This window comes from Astyanax mexicanus, unplaced genomic scaffold, assembly GCF_023375975.1.
Source record: "Astyanax mexicanus isolate ESR-SI-001 unplaced genomic scaffold, AstMex3_surface scaffold_49, whole genome shotgun sequence".
NCBI lineage: Eukaryota > Metazoa > Chordata > Actinopteri > Characiformes > Acestrorhamphidae > Astyanax > Astyanax mexicanus.
In genome coordinates, this window is record NW_026040059.1 from 96,756 (window position 1) to 116,626 (window position 19,871).

Here is a 19,871-nt window from a genome sequence, read left to right on the forward strand (position 1 = left end):
GCATATTACTACATTATTTTGCCTTTCAAAAAATGCCAAGTGAGCAAATCAAATCTAAAACTTTTTTTTTTTGTTCCCCCTCTGCATGTGATACATAGAGATCAGTAACATCTTTCAGTACAAATGGTCTGTAAAAACAATATGAAATTTGAAAAGGAAAAAAATACAAGCTACAAAAAATGTAACTTTCAAAATAAATTCATGGTGATCACTTGATTATGACCGAAATGGACACCTGCTAAAACCACATACCTATCCTTTTGGTTTGAGGTAAATCTGTCTACCACAAACCAAAATATACAATTACAGTAGAGGAATCCTGCTTTAAGATATTTGGCCTCAGATGCATCAGTAGCACTTTACAATTAATTTACATTGTTTAACCATACTTATGTTAGAATGCCTCAACTAATTATTATTATGACACTAGTTAAGATATTAATTCCTACAAAATGTTAAAACTGATATCGCAATTCATCTTTATTTACAACATTCTTAAGCATTACAATTTAGAAATGTTAAATAATATTTACCACTTAATGTTTATTACAGTCGTAAGTACTGTTATTTTTTACCCTGATTGTAAAGAGTTACAGATGCATCAGTAGCTGGGTAGAACAATATGAATATGACTGCTGTCTAAATAAATTAAAAAGGCTTTTTTTTTTACGGCAGCCTCACGCTGACACAGGGTCCCAAGCAGTGATGTTAGTAACGCGTTACTCTAATCTGACTCTTTTTTTCAGTAACGAGTAATCTAACGCGTTACTATTTCCAATGCAGTAATCAGATTAAAGTTACTTATCCAAGTCACTGTGCGTTACTCTCTCTCTCTCTCTCTCTCTCTCTCCACCTCACACACACACACACACACACACACACCGCGTTCCCTTCCCCATCCCCCTCCGCTCTCCCCCAATCACACGCGTCTCGCTTTCTCCCCTGTCTCTCTCTCGCGCGCGCTCGGCGTGTTTTTAGTTTCCGCCCATTCTCGTTTTTCCGCCAGTTCTCGGGCTCCCTATCTCTTTATAAAGGCGGGTTTTCCCGGCCACGTCCCAATTCACTAGCCAGGGCAGCGGTCTGCACAGATCTGATTGGCAGAGGAGAGCGTTTGAAGATTTTACACCACACGTGATTGGTCTGTGAGTTTCCCATGCCGCAGAGTGCGTATACCGTAAAGACAAGAAAAGTTCTGACGCTTTAAATGAACACTGTCAAAATTAAATCCTTCTCAGTAGTTTATCGGTTTGGGTCCGCATTGGACCACGTCTGGGTCCGGACCCGGACAGCACTCCGTTTTGTTTTATCAAACCACTCCTTGCTGCCCTGCAGAGAACAACAGGTTCAATATTCAGTTTTACAGTGTTAAATATGTCAGGTCAAGAAAGACTTTCTTTATTTTATATATTTTTTTATAAAAACAAGTATTTATGTTAAGTGAAATCAAGAAAGACCATATTTTATTTTTTTATAAAAAAAATTATTTATGTTAAGTTAATTCAAGAGAAATGGTCTTTTAATTTTATAAAAATAAATAGTTCAACTTTAAATGTCTAGAGATACATTGATGCTGTTAAAAATGCTTTTTCCAATAAAGGGAGTATTGGCAAAACTGGTTATAATTTTTATGTTAAGGCGGCGGGACGTGGTGTGTGCAGCTGCTTAAAGTAACTAATAAAGTAACTTGTAAAGTAACTTAGTTACTTTTAAAATCAAGTAATCCATAAAGTAACTAAGTTACTTTTTAAAGGAGTAATCAGTAATCGGATTACTTTTTCAAAGTAACTATACCATCACTGCATGTACCTTTATTTCAATTGCCTATATGGACAGTGATTTTAAAAAAAGTGAACTTTTAAAACCATAGTGTTAAATGCGATGCAATTAAAACAATTTCCTGGTGCACCTAAGAAAAAAAATTAGGCACAGCAGTGTAACCAGTGCAAAAAGTCAGTCTAGAGCCCTTACACTCACACAATCACACAATTACACACACTTATACTCATACTCAAACTCACAATCAGGAAATCAAACATACTCACACTTACACAATCACACACACACACATACTCACACAATCTCTCACTTATACTCGAACTCAATCACTCACTCCCACAATCACTCACTCACACTTACTCACTTACATTCATACTCACACTCGCAAAATCACTCCACTGTAGGGTAATTTACCACAGCATGACTTAGATAAAACTCGGATGTGAGAAATCTCAGAACATGAAATGATGACCAATGAGTCAGAGCTTAGAATTTAAAATATATTAAAGTTTACTTGAAAAATAGTTTCAGCATTACAGATATATAAAAGGAACAAAAAAAAAGATATATATTAGAAAAGAGTAAAAGTACATCAACGAATACAATCTTGATAGATCAACACATTCGCAACCCAGAGAGAGAGAGAAAGAGAGAGAAAGAGAGAGAGAGAGAGAGAGAGAAAGAAAGAGAAAGAAACTAAAGCCAGTCGAGGGACAGAGAGAACTCCTCAGACTTCATCCAAGCAGTTATACATTTATGCAAATGACGTGATTGAACAGAACTTATCAATATGATTACGTCAGCAAAGTCCAGTTAACAGCATGTTGTCCAGTTTTAATGACGTGATCCGCTCCAGCCTGTCTGTTCTTATCATGATGTTGTTCAGCGCTGTGTCCTTCATGAAAACAGCAGACAGTCCTTAAGTGTCCTAAAGTCTGTGAGAAGATGAAACGGAGGAAAAGAGTGGATGGAAAGATCTTCTGGCCTGTGTGCGACTTTACGCCGTGTAGAACAGGCATGCGCTGGCTATCTGAGGAGAGGTTCCCAGCACTTCACTCAGAGAGCTTGTTGTCTCCTAGTTCATATGCACTGGTCCCAGAACAGCAGAAAAGCAGTGAAGCTTCTCTGCCACTCAGGGTCACGTTCTCCTCACAGCTCTCATTGTTGATGAAAACACTCTGACCTTCCTGATTCCTGAAAAAGTAAAAACAACCTCCAAAGCCTTGTCATAGTGACAGTTAAAAAGAGAGCAGAGATCATAAGGTTATTAAGTGAATTATAATGTGAACAGTAAAAATAATAACTGTATATATAAATGTATAAAACATTTAAGAATAAGAGTGTGAAGGTGTGGTTATCTCCAATCACACCCTTCACTCCCCCCTTCTAGACCAAATGGAATCATCCAAGATTCCATGATGGTCTACATAACGCCTAAGAAGCCCCGGGAGTAATGACAAGTGTCCGCATACAGAGTATGAGAACAAGTGTTTCTTCATCTCAGCTGTGGACATGCTGGGGCCTATTGCACACCAGTCCCCACGCCGGACTCTCCCTGCCTCGTTATGCCCACCATGGATCTGAGAAGATTCATAAACAATTTTTTACTACATTAACTTTCTCTTTTTTTTTTTCAGAATTACAACATAAAGTTATAAAAGTGTTAAAATCAAGTCAATGTTTTTCAACATTGTCACTGTTTTTGCTCTAGACTATAGAATACATAGTCTCAACATTTATTTATCAAATGCCTTCTTATTTTCTTTTAACCTTTCACATTGTCTAATTTAATCTTCAACCATAATAATGTATATTTTTTATACATTAATTAGACATTTTCTTACACTAGATGCTGAGAAGCTGATCTACACCTTTGTTTTGATTAGACTATTGTAATGCATTATTCTCTGGATTACAATTATTATTCTCTACAATTTACAAATTACATCTTGGTCAAAATGCTGCAGCTACAGTTCTAACTCACACACACACAAAAAAAAGAGAGAAGATTATTTAGATTGGATTTTAATATTCATTTAGTGTAAAAAGTGTAAAAATCTCTTAATGGCTTAGCAGCTAAGTATATATCAGGACTCCTGACAGATCGACAATTCCAGCTCATTTGTTGAGAACATTTAGCGTTGCATTCTGTATTTATGCACCAAAGATTTGTAACTCTCTATCAGTTTATATCCATCAGGGATCACCCAGTTCTTCCTTTGAAGCACATCTAAAACTTATTTGTGCACTTCAGATTAATCTTAGTTTTATTTATTTTAAAATAGTTTGTTATGTGCCAAAATTCTTAATGCCAATCTGTAGACAAACAATCCTCAACTTTACACATACTCAGAAATCCTTAAAGCATTGTTCAGAATATTTAGTCTGATTAGTGCTGTTATTTGAGGGCGAACACACAAAAAGCATAAAACACCCCTTTTTTATTTTAGTTATTAAATTGAGAGTTCAGTTCCTCCAAAAACTCTGATGAGTATGATGCAGTCAGTGCATTTCCTCTATATACTATGTAAACTTATTTTCCGTCTGTTAACCTGAGTCTAAAAACATTTGGCTGATGTTAGAATTTAAATGTGTGTGGAGTTGTGTCCACAAGCTGTTGTAGGCATGGTCCACCTAAGTTTAGACTAACTAGTTTCTATGGCAGTGATTTCAAACCTATGAGCTGCAGTGGTCCTGCTTGAAGTTATTGGCCTAATATTTATTTTTCTTGTTCAGTTCCAATATATGTTTTTTTGCGAACTGTGCTACCTGTAAATTAATTGCAAAAATAAAAACATATTTAAGTTTCACTTGTTTGGCATAGTTGCAAGACTGTTAGCTGGTGGTTTAGCAAGCTAGTTATTATTATATATATTGAATTAATTAATATTAATGCACATATAAGAGAAAGATTTCTATCTTACCCTATTTTTTTTAAAGCTTTTGGAGCAAACAAAGCTCTTTTTGTAGTTGATAGTCTACATTGATGTATTAATAAGATTTTAAATGGTTGATTTTTATTTAAGCCAGCATGCTTGGTTACTTTAGCTAGTTACAACTACATCTGAGTTTATATGTATTAATTTTGTCAAAAGCCAGTAAACAACTTCCCTTACATAAGCCTAAGCGGAGATGATATTTGTTGAAAATGTTTTATACAAATCATAGTCATTAGACAACATAAATTACGTAATATAAACCTAAAAGAACTTTGCAGTGAAAATTGAGGGCCAGTAAGCGATAGGCCTCTAATGTATTAATCTGCCCAGCAACCATGTTTGGCTACTATTTACAATTAAATATATATATGTATATATATATATATATAATACATATATATATATATATACATATATATACATATACATACATACACACATACATATATATATATTTATATGTACACACACATATATACATATATACACATATACATACTTTTTTTTTTCTTAAAAAGAAAGGTAAAACAGTCATAATTTGAGTCACCACCAGATTTAAAGTTTAACCAAACATTTTCTACATGAGGCATAAACATCAAAAATTAAATAAAATCACTCCTTTTAATGAAAAAAAAAAAGTACACAGGCATAAAAATAAAAAATAAAAAATCTGGTCTCACGTCTCCGTTGCTGGCTCAGGCTGAGGGGTGAATCCACTGGGCTGATTGGCTGCTGGGGGTGGGTGGTGTTGATGGTTGAGCAGGTGCTGTCTGAAGCGGTCTCTGATCGCTCAGTTCTTCCAGATCTGAAACCAGTTTCCTGGACCAGTGCTGTAACATTTCAATCACAGCAGGTCCGGTGAAGATGCAGTCCAGCCATCGACCGACAGCTGGACCAAACATAGTCTCTCATCTGAGACTCTCCTCATGAAGTGCTCTGGTTCAGATGATGTTCACAGTACTGTTGCAGAGGACCCTGTCTCTGAGGGTCAAAACTCCTGTGATGAGCACCACCCCCGCCTTCTCAAACACCCAGAAAACAGCACTGAGCAACATTCAGTCAAAAGAGAAAAATCCCTCCAAAAAAAAAAACTCAAAAGAAAAAATAATAATAAAAAATAAATCCTGAAATGAATTCTATAATATGGTTAAAAATTGTTTAGCCTCATGAAATAACTAAAACAAAAATTATTTCCAGCCAAACGATGCTTGATATTCCTAAACTGTATAAACATTGTCATTATATTGTTGTGCTCTGATGGGGACTCAAAATATAGCCAAGAATATGCAAGCAAGTTCTTCATTGCCAGAAATAGAAAACATATGGAAAGCAAAACAGAAAGCTTTGTTTTTTTTTTTAAAGACATCTGATGTCTCCTTGTTTAAAAGTCAGAAAGAGAGACCCAATTCACTGCAGCTCGTAATAGATCCAATACTAAGTTTGTCAAATTACACCTTTCCAAAGAAAGTAAGATCTTTCCTTACTGGTTTCTTAAATCTACTATCCTCATTAAGGGTGTACTCACACTAGGCCCGGTTGGGTTGAATCGTGCCGGAGCACGGTTCGGCCCCCTCCCCACTCCCCCGCAGGCCTGCACTCACACTGCGCTAAACGATCCGTGCTCGAGCACGCTTTCGTCAACAGGTGACTTTTGTTTTGAAGAACAGTATGCGCGCGCAAAACAATGGAGTTCAGGATTGTACTGTTGTTTTTGTTTCTCTGGAGTCGTTTTGGGCGTGCAAATACGCAACTGAACCAGAGATTCATTGATTGTGCAACACAACGATTTACTGCTAATCGTGCTGCACGTGTAAGAAGGTTTTTACACAAGCAGCAGACGTCCAGGGAGAAATTTGCAGCTTTACTCGCGGACTACAATTCACGTTCATCAGTAAGGTAGACGTACTTGCTATATACATAAATAGTGACCAAAGGAGCGAAACATAAAACTCAAGTAATAATAAAATGTGTCACTGACGTCATCTTGATCCGTGCCTGGGCACGGTTTGCGCTCACACTGCATCTGTACCGTGCCCGGGTCCAAGTGAACCGTGCTCGGGCCCACCTCTCCAAGCGGGCCCGGGCACGGTTCAGCGTACCGTGCCCGGGCACGGTTCGGAGCGATCACACTACCCAAACGAACCGTGCTTTGGGAGGTAACCGTGCCCGGGCACGGTTCGGATTGCCTAGTGTGAGTACACCCTAAGAGAATCAAAAGGTCAGCATAGACTGAGATACACGAGAACCACAAGAGAAATTAGATATGTGTATTCTTTAAATCTCATTCAGCTGAGACTCAGCTGAAATCAGTCTCAATAAGAAAAGAATAAGAATAGAAAAGGCCTAAACCACATGAAGACAGAAGCTGTGTTCAGAATGGCTCACTCATTAACTCTTTCACTATGTAGCATTTTCTATTTACTGAACGAATTATGGAACAACCAAACAATAAACCATGTTTGTCCTGCTCTGAGGACGTCTAATACAACAGCACTGCATTGCATTATAGTATATTTTGGAATTTCTAAATTTTGTGATGCATTAGGTTGTTTCATAGTGAACTATATAGGGAATAGAATGTACTGCTGGGGTTTTAAACAGTACTGCAAAAATGGTTTACACACTATATAGTGCACTATTTCTGGAATAGGGAGCGATTCTGACACAGCCACACACACATTATATTCATCATTAGATTCGCTTATAGAATATCAGAGTTAGACAAATGTTAGAAACATACACACTTTCACACATGCACAGACACACACACACACACACACCAAATGTGATAGAAGATAGCAGAGAAGAGATGTTTTGTCTATCTCTCTCACTGCTTCATTCAACACACACAGAAACACACACACACACACTGTCTCAAAACCCTGGAATCCTCATCTCTTTTCTGTTTCAATCAGGGATGACTTTCACAATGTGGACATTTGTACAAAACTCATCACTACTATTTAAACATGAAGCAGTCTAAACTGCCATCCTCAGAATTCTACAGCATTCTCCATAAAGATAATGAAACGTGTTACATTGAACAGTACCAGCATGGCTCAATATTCTGCCCTACTTTAATATATGTATATTGTGTTTATATGCTAACGATTCCAAACTTTTGAACAGCACTACATAAACACACACACACACAGACGTTTTCCATTCTAGAACTGCAGGTTCATTACAACATCTCAAGGTATAGCAAGGTTTCATTCATAGTCAACTCTGCTATTGGTTACCTGTTTAACTCTTTAACAGGCCAGGATTCTTGACATTACACCACTAAATCTTGAGGATTTCTATATAAGAATTACATAAGCTTTCATGTTTGAGGAGGGACTTTACTGAAAAGCATAATTGCAATTTTAATAGAACATATAAAAAATGTTTAAGTAAATCTGATGATGTCAAAATATAATGAAAAAAAATCATAAAATTAGATTTTCCTGAATAAAAATTTGGGTTGATTACTGTTACTGATCTGGAATTATTTAGTGAAGTAGAGAGAAAACAACCAGCTTCTCCAAGTAACATGTAGGTGGTACAAACCCCTGTAGCCCATATATGGGACAAGACATGTTAAGGGGTTAAACCATTAACAGAGTTTGAACCATTTTGTGCTATCGACTTAGGCAAGTCTGAAACCAGAATCAGTGCTGCCAACTTATTTTAATTTCTTTTAATACATGTATATATTTTAAAAAATTCGCTGGATTGGTCTAAAAGAAATCTAGTGATGTGGTCCAAATTTGGCTAAACTGAGCTGAATTTCTCAAAATATGTGTTTCAAAATTGTGTAAAGAAGTTTAGCCATCATTACAAAAATAAATCTAGCCAAAAATTAAAATTCCATCACCACCTTTAGGATGTATAGGATGATAAAATATTAAGATGTATATCATTTTTTAAACATTTTATAGAAATTACTGAGACAACTCACCACCTCCCACAGGTTTCCGGACAGAATAAATGGTGTCGGGTCCAAAACTGATTTAAAAATGATTGCAATGTACCTCAGTTCCAGAATTAAACCCACACACACACAGCCTCCATAAAGACATGACACATATAGACACACATAGGTCTTCTGTAATGCTGAAAACCTTCTTTATACATTAATTTTACCAAATAATCGTTAGAACTGGGATTAAAACGACCATAGACACAAAGACCACAACTACCATGACCAAGTGAAGAATCCTTTTCTGCAACTGTGTTTACTTTACTTTCCCTTACATAGCCTCACACTACCTCACACTGCCTCACACTACCTAATCTAATCTATATTTGGCGCCATATATAATATTGGTATATTTCTCTACCTCATCTGATGGTAAGATCTCATCCTCTCCTAATCTGCTGTGGTGGTGCACCACCTTTGAACACTTGGGAGATAAGGATCATGCAAGACGAAAAAGCGTCGCGACTACGACAATATTGGTATACACTACTCTTATAGCCAGGTTCTGTGGTCGAGGTACTGCTCCAGGACCCCCGAACTATAAGGTACGAGCTCTAAGCTCCGTTTGGACCGGTACTGTTCCAGGACCAAACCACCAACTGCCACACAAACACCTTTATGGCCGGTTTCTAGGACCGGTACTGTTCCAGGACCCCCGAACCATAAGGCAAACAGGCCAAAAAGCCCCCCCTGGTCCGGTACTGTTCCAGGACCAGGGCATCATCTCGCAAGTCACCTTAACTCCCAGTGCCAGCCCTTTTGATATTACTTAATTAAATGTAACCTACCTTACACAGCAGTTGGTCATGACAGTATAGAAGGTCCATAAATTACAGGCCCAAAGCAGCATCATTCTTTTTTTTTATTTTTTTTTATCACAACCGAGCAGAAACACCAAAAGCTGTAGGGTAATTTACCACAGCATGACTTAGATAAAATTCGGATGTGAGAAATCTCAGAACATGAAATGATGACCAATGAGTCAGAGCTTAGAATTTAAAATATATTAAAGTTTACTTGAAAAATAGTTTCAGCATTACAGATATATAAAAGGAACAAAAAAAAATAGATATATATTAGAAAAGAGTAAAAGTACATCAACGAATACAATCTTGATAGATCAACACATTCGCAACCCAGAGAGAGAGAGAAAGAGAGAGAAAGAGAAAGAGAGAGAGAGAGAGAGAAAGAGAGAGAAAGAGAGAGAGAGAGAGAGAGAGAGAGAGAGAGAGAGAGAAAGAAAGAGAAAGAAACTAAAGCCAGTCGAGGGACAGAGAGAACTCCTCAGACTTCATCCAAGCAGTTATACATTTATGCAAATGACGTGATTGAACAGAACTTATCAATATGATTACGTCAGCAAAGTCCAGTTAACAGCATGTTGTCCAGTTTTAATGACGTGATCCGCTCCAGCCTGTCTGTTCTTATCATGATGTTGTTCAGCGCTGTGTCCTTCATGAAAACAGCAGACAGTCCTTAAGTGTCCTAAAGTCTGTGAGAAGATGAAACGGAGGAAAAGAGTGGATGGAAAGATCTTCTGGCCTGTGTGCGACTTTACGCCGTGTAGAACAGGCATGCGCTGGCTATCTGAGGAGAGGTTCCCAGCACTTCACTCAGAGAGCTTGTTGTCTCCTAGTTCATATGCACTGGTCCCAGAACAGCAGAAAAGCAGTGAAGCTTCTCTGCCACTCAGGGTCACGTTCTCCTCACAGCTCTCATTGTTGATGAAAACACTCTGACCTTCCTGATTCCTGAAAAAGTAAAAACAACCTCCAAAGCCTTGTCATAGTGACAGTTAAAAAGAGAGCAGAGATCATAAGGTTATTAAGTGAATTATAATGTGAACAGTAAAAATAATAACTGTATATATAAATGTATAAAACATTTAAGAATAAGAGTGTGAAGGTGTGGTTATCTCCAATCACACCCTTCACCACTCACACACCCATACACTCATACACACTATCACATTCACTCACCCTCACAATCACATACTTACTCATACTTACACTTACACAAACATTCACTCACACACACTCACACACACACACCGGAAAGGTTAATCTATGTCACACACAGACACTGAGGAGTCATCATAAACAGCAAATCCTGCATAGAGGGGCTGAGTGAATGTGGTGTAGAATGTGTGTGAGTGTGTGTGTGTGTGTATCAGAGGAGACGCTGTAGAAGGACAGAATGCCGGAGGGACAGTCCACATACACTCCTACTCTCCTACAGCCGAAGGGAGGAGGGCGGAGTTTAGTGATGTTTAGATTGTGATGAACAGAGTATTCATTATCAGAGCAGAACAGACTCATGGAGTTTCTATTCCATCCAAACTGACGGTCAAAACTCACTCCTTTCCTGCGGATGGTTTTATAACTCAGAACTAATTTAGCTCCTCCCCTCCCACTCCACTCAGCCTCCCAGTAACAGCGCCCAGTAAAACTCTCTCTACTCAGAACCTGCAGATACACATTAAACCCCTCTGGATGATCAGGATATGACTCCAGCTCCTCTCTCCTCACCGCCATCCTGTTCTTCTCACTCAGAGAGAGACGAGGGTGTGCTGTGTTTGGATCCAGTGTCAAATCACAGCCGTCTGAACAGAAGAACACACATTACACACACTGCACTGATACAGAGAGAGAGTGTGTGTGTTTGTGTGTGTGTGTTTGTATGTGTGTGTGAGTGGGTGTTTGTGTGTGTGTGTGTGTGTGTGTGTGTTAAGTCTGTGTGTGTCGGTGTGTGAACTTACATTTCTTTAGTCCTGGTTTGATTCTGATTTTCCCTCTATTTTCCACCCTAAACACAAACACACCAATACACAAACACACACAAACAGGCGGAAGGTATTAATGTAAATTAACTAGTTATTAAATAATGTATTAAATAATCACAATCAAGTAAATAAATGAACATTGTAATCAGTATTCAGACTCTCTCTCCCTTACACACAAATACACACACACAACCCTCCAACTAGGTCAGGGTTCTGCACATGTTTGCAATTTTGCATTGCACTGCATTTAAAAACGTGATGGCAGGAATGTATGAGTGGGAACACTAGGCTCGGCAGATGATGCAATTTACGGAACACGGAACATTTTAACGTAAGCAGATACAGAGAGCCATGTGTATGCCCACTTTAGTCTTGTGAGATCTCATCACACCCATACTTTAGTTACTACTCAAGACGAGAAAGGGTGAATTGTAATAAAATTGTGGCTTACAGTTTACTGAAGTAGGAGGTACATTTATAGTTGCAAGAAAATGTATGTGAACCCCTTAGGATTACTTGGATTTCTGCATAAATTGGTAATTAAATGTGTTCTGATCTTCACAACAAGAGACCAACACAGTCTGCTTAAACTAATACCACAAAAATATATATGTTTGCATGGTTTTATTGAACACAAAATGTTAACATTCACAGTGCAGGGTGGAAAAAGTATGTGAACCTTTGGTAGCAATAACCTTAACCAAACGTTTCCTGTAGTTGCAGATCAGACCTGCACAACGGTCAGGAGGAATTTTGGACCATTTCTCTTCACAAAACTGTTTTAGTTCAGCAATATTCTTGGGTTATCTGGTGTGAATCGCTCTCTCGAGGTCATGCCACAGCATTTCAATTGGGCTGAGGTAAGGACTCTCCAGAAGGTGTATTTTCTTCTGTTGAAGCCGTTCAGTTGTTGATTTACTTGTATGTTTTGGGTCGTTGTTGCATCATCCATCCTCCGTTGAATATCAGTTGGCAGACAGATGGTCTAAATTTTTCTTGCAAAATTTCTTGTCAAACTTGGGAATTCATTTTCCAGTTGAAGACGGCAATCTGTCCAGGCCCTGAGGCAGCAAAGCAGCCCCAAACCATGATATTCACCCTCCACCATATTTCACAGTTGGGATGAGGTTTTGATGATTGTGGGCTGTGCCTTTTTTCCTCTCCGCACAAAGCGCTGTGTTTTTCTTCCAAACAACTAAATTTTGGTTTCATCTGTCCACAGTATATTTAGCCAGTACTGCTGTGGAACATCCAGGTGCTCTTTGGCAAACTTTAAACATGCAGCAATGCACAGCAGTGGCTTCCTCCGTGGTGTCCTCCGATGAGCTCCATTCTTGTTTAATGTTTTCTTTATTGTAGGTTTGTCAACAAATATGTTAGCATGCCCCAGAGATCACTGTAAGTCTTTAGCTGAAACTCTAGGACTCTTCCTCACCTCATTGATCATTCTGTGCTGTGCTCTTGCAGTCCTCTTTACAGGACGACAATACAAACAACTTCAATAACAACAACTACAAAAAATAACCAGCCTGTGATATGTTATTACAATATTTTACAAAAAAAAACCATAAAAATTACTTCAACCATCCAGACCTGACCAGAGCATTAGTACAGAGAAATTAATATATAGTTAATAAATTAAAATATATAAGCGGTGGCTCAACAATAGCTAGATACGAATCCTGTTTGAATCCTGTTCATGTAGCTTGCCATCAGAGCCGCGAGGGAGAACAATTGCCCTGTCTCTCTCTGGGTGGGTAAATGGCACTCTTTCTCCTCATCACTCCAAGGGTGATGCGGATCAGCACAAGGCCTTTATGAGCAAATAATGCTTTAAATTCAATAACCAAGATTGGGCCAAGGTACCACGACGGTTCTGCCACCGTCTGAAAGAGTCTGTCTTTGGCTATCACATGTGCGACTTTCGGCAACTTTTACTGTATGGTTGATTTTATATGAATTTTTATTTATATTAAATAATACTTAAAATTAAATAACTCAAGATTGACCCAAACCATCACAATGGTTCTACCATCTGAAAGAGATTGTCTTTGGCTATCACGTGTGCGAGATTGGGCAACTTTCACTGCATGGTTGATTTTATATGAATTTTTATGGGACCAGAACATACCATTTCACACAGTAGGGGGGGGGAACGGAAAAAAACATTTCACATGGGGGGGTGGGGAGGGGGGGAGACCGGAACATACCATATCACAAAGAAGAGGGGGGACCGGAACATACCATCATTTAAAAGAGTCTGTTTTAGCCTATCATGTGTGCGACTTTTGGAAACTTACACTCTATGGTTGATTTTTAATAATGCTTAAAGTTAAATTACTCAAGATTGGCACATACTACCACAACGGTTCTGCCATCGTTTGAAAGAGACTGTCTTAACCTATCATCAGTGCGACTTTCGCCAACGTACACGTTATCGTTGATTTTTTATGAATTTTTATTTATATTAAATAATGCTTAAAATTCAATAACTCAAGATTGGCACATACTACCACAACGGTTCTGCCATCGTTTGAAAGAGACTGTCTTAACCTATCATGTGTGCGACTTTCGGCAACGTACACGCTATCGTTGATTTTTTATGAATTTTTATTTATATTAAATAATGCTTAAAATTCAATAACTCAAGATTGCGACATACTACCACAACGTTTCTGCCATCGTTTGAAAGAGACTGTCTTATTCTATCATGTGTGCGACTTTCGGCAACGTACACGTTATCGTTGATTTTTTATGAATTTTTATTTATATTAAATAATGCTTAAAATTCAATAACTCAAGATTGCGAAATACTACCACAACGGTTCTGCCATCGTTTGAAAGAGACTGTCTTAACCTATCATGTGTGCGACTTTCGGCAACGTACACGTTATCGTTGATTTTTTATGAATTTTTATTTAAATTAAATAATGCTTAAAATTCAATAACTCAAGATTGCGACATACTACCACAACGGTTCTGCCATCGTTTGAAAGAGACTGTCTAATTCTATCATGTGTGCGACTTTCGGCAACGTACACGTTATCGTTGATTTTTTATGAATTTTTATTTATATTAAATAATGCTTAAAATTCAATAACTCAAGATTGGCACATACTACCACAACGGTTCTGCCTTTGTTTGAAAGAGACTGTCTTATTCTATCATGTGTGCGACTTTCGGCAACGTACACGTTATCGTTGATTTTTTATAAATTTTTATTTATATTAAATAATGCTTAAAATTCAATAACTCAAGATTGGCACAAACTACCACAACGGTTCTGCCATCGTTTGAAAGAGACTGTCTTAACCTATCATGTGTGCGACTTTCGGCAACGTACACGTTATCGTTGATTTTTTATGAATTTTTATTTATATTAAATAATGCTTAAAATTCAATAACTCAAGATTGGCACATACTACCACAATGGTTCTGCCATCGTTTGAAAGAGACTGTCTTAACCTATCATGTGTGCGACTTTCGGCAACGTACACGCTATCGTTGATTTTTTATGAATTTTTATTTATATTAAATAATGCTTAAAATTCAATAACTCAAGATTGCGACATACTACCACAACGGTTCTGCCATCGTTTGAAAGAGACTGTCTTATTCTATCATGTGTGCGACTTTCGGCAACGTACACGTTATCGTTGATTTTTTATGAATTTTTATTTATATTAAATAATGCTTAAAATTCAATAACTCAAGATTGGCACATACTACCACAAAGGTTCTGCCATCCTGTGAAAGAGACTGTCTTATTCTATCATGTGTGCGACTTTCGGCAACGTACACGTTATCGTTGATTTTTTATGAATTTTTATTTATATTAAATAATGCTTAAAATTCAATAACTCAAGATTGCGAAATACTACCACAACGGTTCTGCCATCGTTTGAAAGAGACTGTCTTATTCTATCATGTGTGCGACTTTCGGCAACGTACACGTTATCGTTGATTTTTTATGAATTTTTATTTATATTAAATAATGCTTAAAATTCAATAACTCAAGATTGCGACATACTACCACAACGGTTCTGCCATCGTTTGAAAGAGACTGTCTAATTCTATCATGTGTGCGACTTTCGGCAACGTACACGTTATCGTTGATTTTTTATGAATTTTTATTTATATTAAATAATGCTTAAAATTCAATAACTCAAGATTGGCACAAACTACCACAACGGTTCTGCCATTGTTTGAAAGAGACTGTCTTAACCTATCATGTGTGAGAATTTCGGCAACGTACACGTTATCGTTGATTTTTTATGAATTTTTATTTATATTAAATAATGCTTAAAATTCAATAACTCAAGATTGGCACATACTACCACAAAGGTTCTGCCATTGTTTGAAAGAGACTGTCTTAACCTATTATGTGTGCGACTTTCGGCAACGTACACGTTATCGTTGATTTTTTATGAATTTTTATTTATATTAAATAATGCTTAAAATTCAATAACTCAAGATTGGCACATACTACCACAAAGGTTCTGCCATTGTTTGAAAGAGACTGTCTTAACCTATCATGTGTGCGAATTTCGGCAACGTACACGTTATCGTTGATTTTTTATGAATTTTTATTTATATTAAATAATGCTTAAAATTCAATAACTCAAGATTGGCACATACTACCACAAAGGTTCTGCCATTGTTTGAAAGAGACTGTCTTATTCTATCATGTGTGCGACATTCGGCAACGTACACATTATCGTTGATTTTTAATGAATTTTTATTTATTCTAAATAATGCTTAAAATTCAATAACTCAAGATTGGGACATACTACCACAACGGTTCTGCCTTTGTTTGAAAGAGACTGTCTTAACCTATCATGTGTGCGAATTTCGGCAACGTACACGTTATCGTTGATTTTTTATGAATTTTTATTTATATTAAATAATGCTTAAAATTCAATAACTCAAGATTGGCACATACTACCACAAAGGTTCTGCCATTGTTTGAAAGAGACTGTCTTATTCTATCATGTGTGCGACTTTCGGCAACGTACACGTTATCGTTGATTTTTTATGAATTTTTATTTATATTAAATAATGCTTAAAATTCAATAACTCAAGATTGCGACATACTACCACAACGGTTCTGCCATCGTTTGAAAGAGACTGTCTAATTCTATCATGTGTGCGACTTTCGGCAACGTACACGTTATCGTTGATTTTTTATGAATTTTTATTTATATTAAATAATGCTTAAAATTCAATAACTCAAGATTGGCACAAACTACCACAACGGTTCTGCCATTGTTTGAAAGAGACTGTCTTAACCTATCATGTGTGAGAATTTCGGCAACGTACACGTTATCGTTGATTTTTTATGAATTTTTATTTATATTAAATAATGCTTAAAATTCAATAACTCAAGATTGGCACATACTACCACAAAGGTTCTGCCATTGTTTGAAAGAGACTGTCTTAACCTATTATGTGTGCGACTTTCGGCAACGTACACGTTATCGTTGATTTTTTATGAATTTTTATTTATATTAAATAATGCTTAAAATTCAATAACTCAAGATTGGCACATACTACCACAAAGGTTCTGCCATTGTTTGAAAGAGACTGTCTTAACCTATCATGTGTGCGAATTTCGGCAACGTACACGTTATCGTTGATTTTTTATGAATTTTTATTTATATTAAATAATGCTTAAAATTCAATAACTCAAGATTGGCACATACTACCACAAAGGTTCTGCCATTGTTTGAAAGAGACTGTCTTATTCTATCATGTGTGCGACATTCGGCAACGTACACATTATCGTTGATTTTTAATGAATTTTTATTTATTCTAAATAATGCTTAAAATTCAATAACTCAAGATTGGGACATACTACCACAACGGTTCTGCCTTTGTTTGAAAGAGACTGTCTTAACCTATCATGTGTGCGAATTTCGGCAACGTACACGTTATCGTTGATTTTTTATGAATTTTTATTTATATTAAATAATGCTTAAAATTCAATAACTCAAGATTGGCACATACTACCACAAAGGTTCTGCCATTGTTTGAAAGAGACTGTCTTATTCTATCATGTGTGCGACATTCGGCAACGTACACATTATCGTTGATTTTTAATGAATTTTTATTTATTCTAAATAATGCTTAAAATTCAATAACTCAAGATTGGGACATACTACCACAACGGTTCTGCCTTTGTTTGAAAGAGACTGTCTTAACCTATCATGTGTGCGACTTTTGGAAACTTACACTCTATGGTTGATTTTTAATAATGCTTAAAGTTAAATTACTCAAGATTGGCACATACTACCACGACGGTTCTGCCATCGTTTGAAAGAGACTGTCTTAACCTATCATCAGTGCGACTTTCGCCAACGTACACGTTATCGTTGATTTTTTATGAATTTTTATTTATATTAAATAATGCTTAAAATTCAATAAGTCAAGATTGGCACATACTACCACAACGGTTCTGCCATAGTTTGAAAGAGACTGTCTTAACCTATCATGTGTGCGACTTTCGGCAACGTACAAATTATCGTTGATTTTTTATGAATTTTTATTTATATTAAATAATGCTTAAAATTCAATAACTCAAGATTGGCACATACTACCACAACGGTTCTGCCATCGTTTGAAAGAGACTGTCTTAACCTATCATGTGTGCGACTTTCGGCAACGTACACGCTATCGTTGATTTTTTATGAATTTTTATTTATATTAAATAATGCTTAAAATTCAATAACTCAAGATTGCGACATACTACCACAACGTTTCTGCCATCGTTTGAAAGAGACTGTCTTATTCTATCATGTGTGCGACTTTCGGCAACGTACACGTTATCGTTGATTTTTTATGAATTTTTAATTATATTAAATAATGCTTAAAATTCAATAACTCAAGATTGCGAAATACTACCACAACGGTTCTGCCATCGTTTGAAAGAGACTGTCTTAACCTATCATGTGTGCGACTTTCGGCAACGTACACGTTATCGTTGATTTTTTATGAATTTTTATTTAAATTAAATAATGCTTAAAATTCAATAACTCAAGATTGCGACATACTACCACAACGGTTCTGCCATCGTTTGAAAGAGACTGTCTAATTCTATCATGTGTGCGACTTTCGGCAACGTACACGTTATCGTTGATTTTTTATGAATTTTTATTTATATTAAATAATGCTTAAAATTCAATAACTCAAGATTGGCACATACTACCACAACGGTTCTGCCTTTGTTTGAAAGAGACTGTCTTATTCTATCATGTGTGCGACTTTCGGCAACGTACACGTTATCGTTGATTTTTTATAAATTTTTATTTATATTAAATAATGCTTAAAATTCAATAACTCAAGATTGGCACAAACTACCACAACGGTTCTGCCATCGTTTGAAAGAGACTGTCTTAACCTATCATGTGTGCGACTTTCGGCAACGTACACGTTATCGTTGATTTTTTATGAATTTTTATTTATATTAAATAATGCTTAAAATTCAATAACTCAAGATTGGCACATACTACCACAATGGTTCTGCCATCGTTTGAAAGAGACTGTCTTAACCTATCATGTGTGCGACTTTCGGCAACGTACACGCTATCGTTGATTTTTTATGAATTTTTATTTATATTAAATAATGCTTAAAATTCAATAACTCAAGATTGCGACATACTACCACAACGGTTCTGCCATCGTTTGAAAGAGACTGTCTTATTCTATCATGTGTGCGACTTTCGGCAACGTACACGTTATCGTTGATTTTTTATGAATTTTTATTTATATTAAATAATGCTTAAAATTCAATAACTCAAGATTGGCACATACTACCACAAAGGTTCTGCCATCCTGTGAAAGAGACTGTCTTATTCTATCATGTGTGCGACTTTCGGCAACGTACACGTTATCGTTGATTTTTTATGAATTTTTATTTATATTAAATAATGCTTAAAATTCAATAACTCAAGATTGCGAAATACTACCACAACGGTTCTGCCATCGTTTGAAAGAGACTGTCTTATTCTATCATGTGTGTGACTTTCGGCAACGTACACGTTATCGTTGATTTTTTATGAATTTTTATTTATATTAAATAATGCTTAAAATTCAATAACTCAAGATTGCGACATACTACCACAACGGTTCTGCCATCGTTTGAAAGAGACTGTCTAATTCTATCATGTGTGCGACTTTCGGCAACGTACACGTTATCGTTGATTTTTTATGAATTTTTATTTATATTAAATAATGCTTAAAATTCAATAACTCAAGATTGGCACAAACTACCACAACGGTTCTGCCATTGTTTGAAAGAGACTGTCTTAACCTATCATGTGTGAGAATTTCGGCAACGTACACGTTATCGTTGATTTTTTATGAATTTTTATTTATATTAAATAATGCTTAAAATTCAATAACTCAAGATTGG

At 36.5% G+C, this 19,871-nt stretch overlaps 2 protein-coding genes across 2 annotated transcripts in view; both read right to left on the reverse strand.

Annotated features, from left to right (window-relative positions):
- LOC125797546 (stonustoxin subunit beta-like) overlaps window positions 1-19,871 on the reverse strand; it is a 172,430-nt gene that overhangs the window by 93,637 nt on the left and 58,922 nt on the right. The window lies entirely within an intron of this gene.
- The window catches only part of LOC111196243 (stonustoxin subunit beta), a 67,106-nt gene continuing 53,293 nt past the window's right edge, over window positions 6,059-19,871 (reverse strand). Inside the window, exons 5-6 of the mRNA XM_049473990.1 lie at window positions 11,438-11,484; window positions 6,059-11,281 (exon numbers count right to left, since the gene is read on the reverse strand). Coding sequence (XP_049329947.1) covers window positions 10,773-11,281; window positions 11,438-11,484 — 556 coding nt within the window. The 3' untranslated portion in view covers window positions 6,059-10,772. The remainder of the gene's footprint in view (window positions 11,282-11,437; window positions 11,485-19,871) is intronic.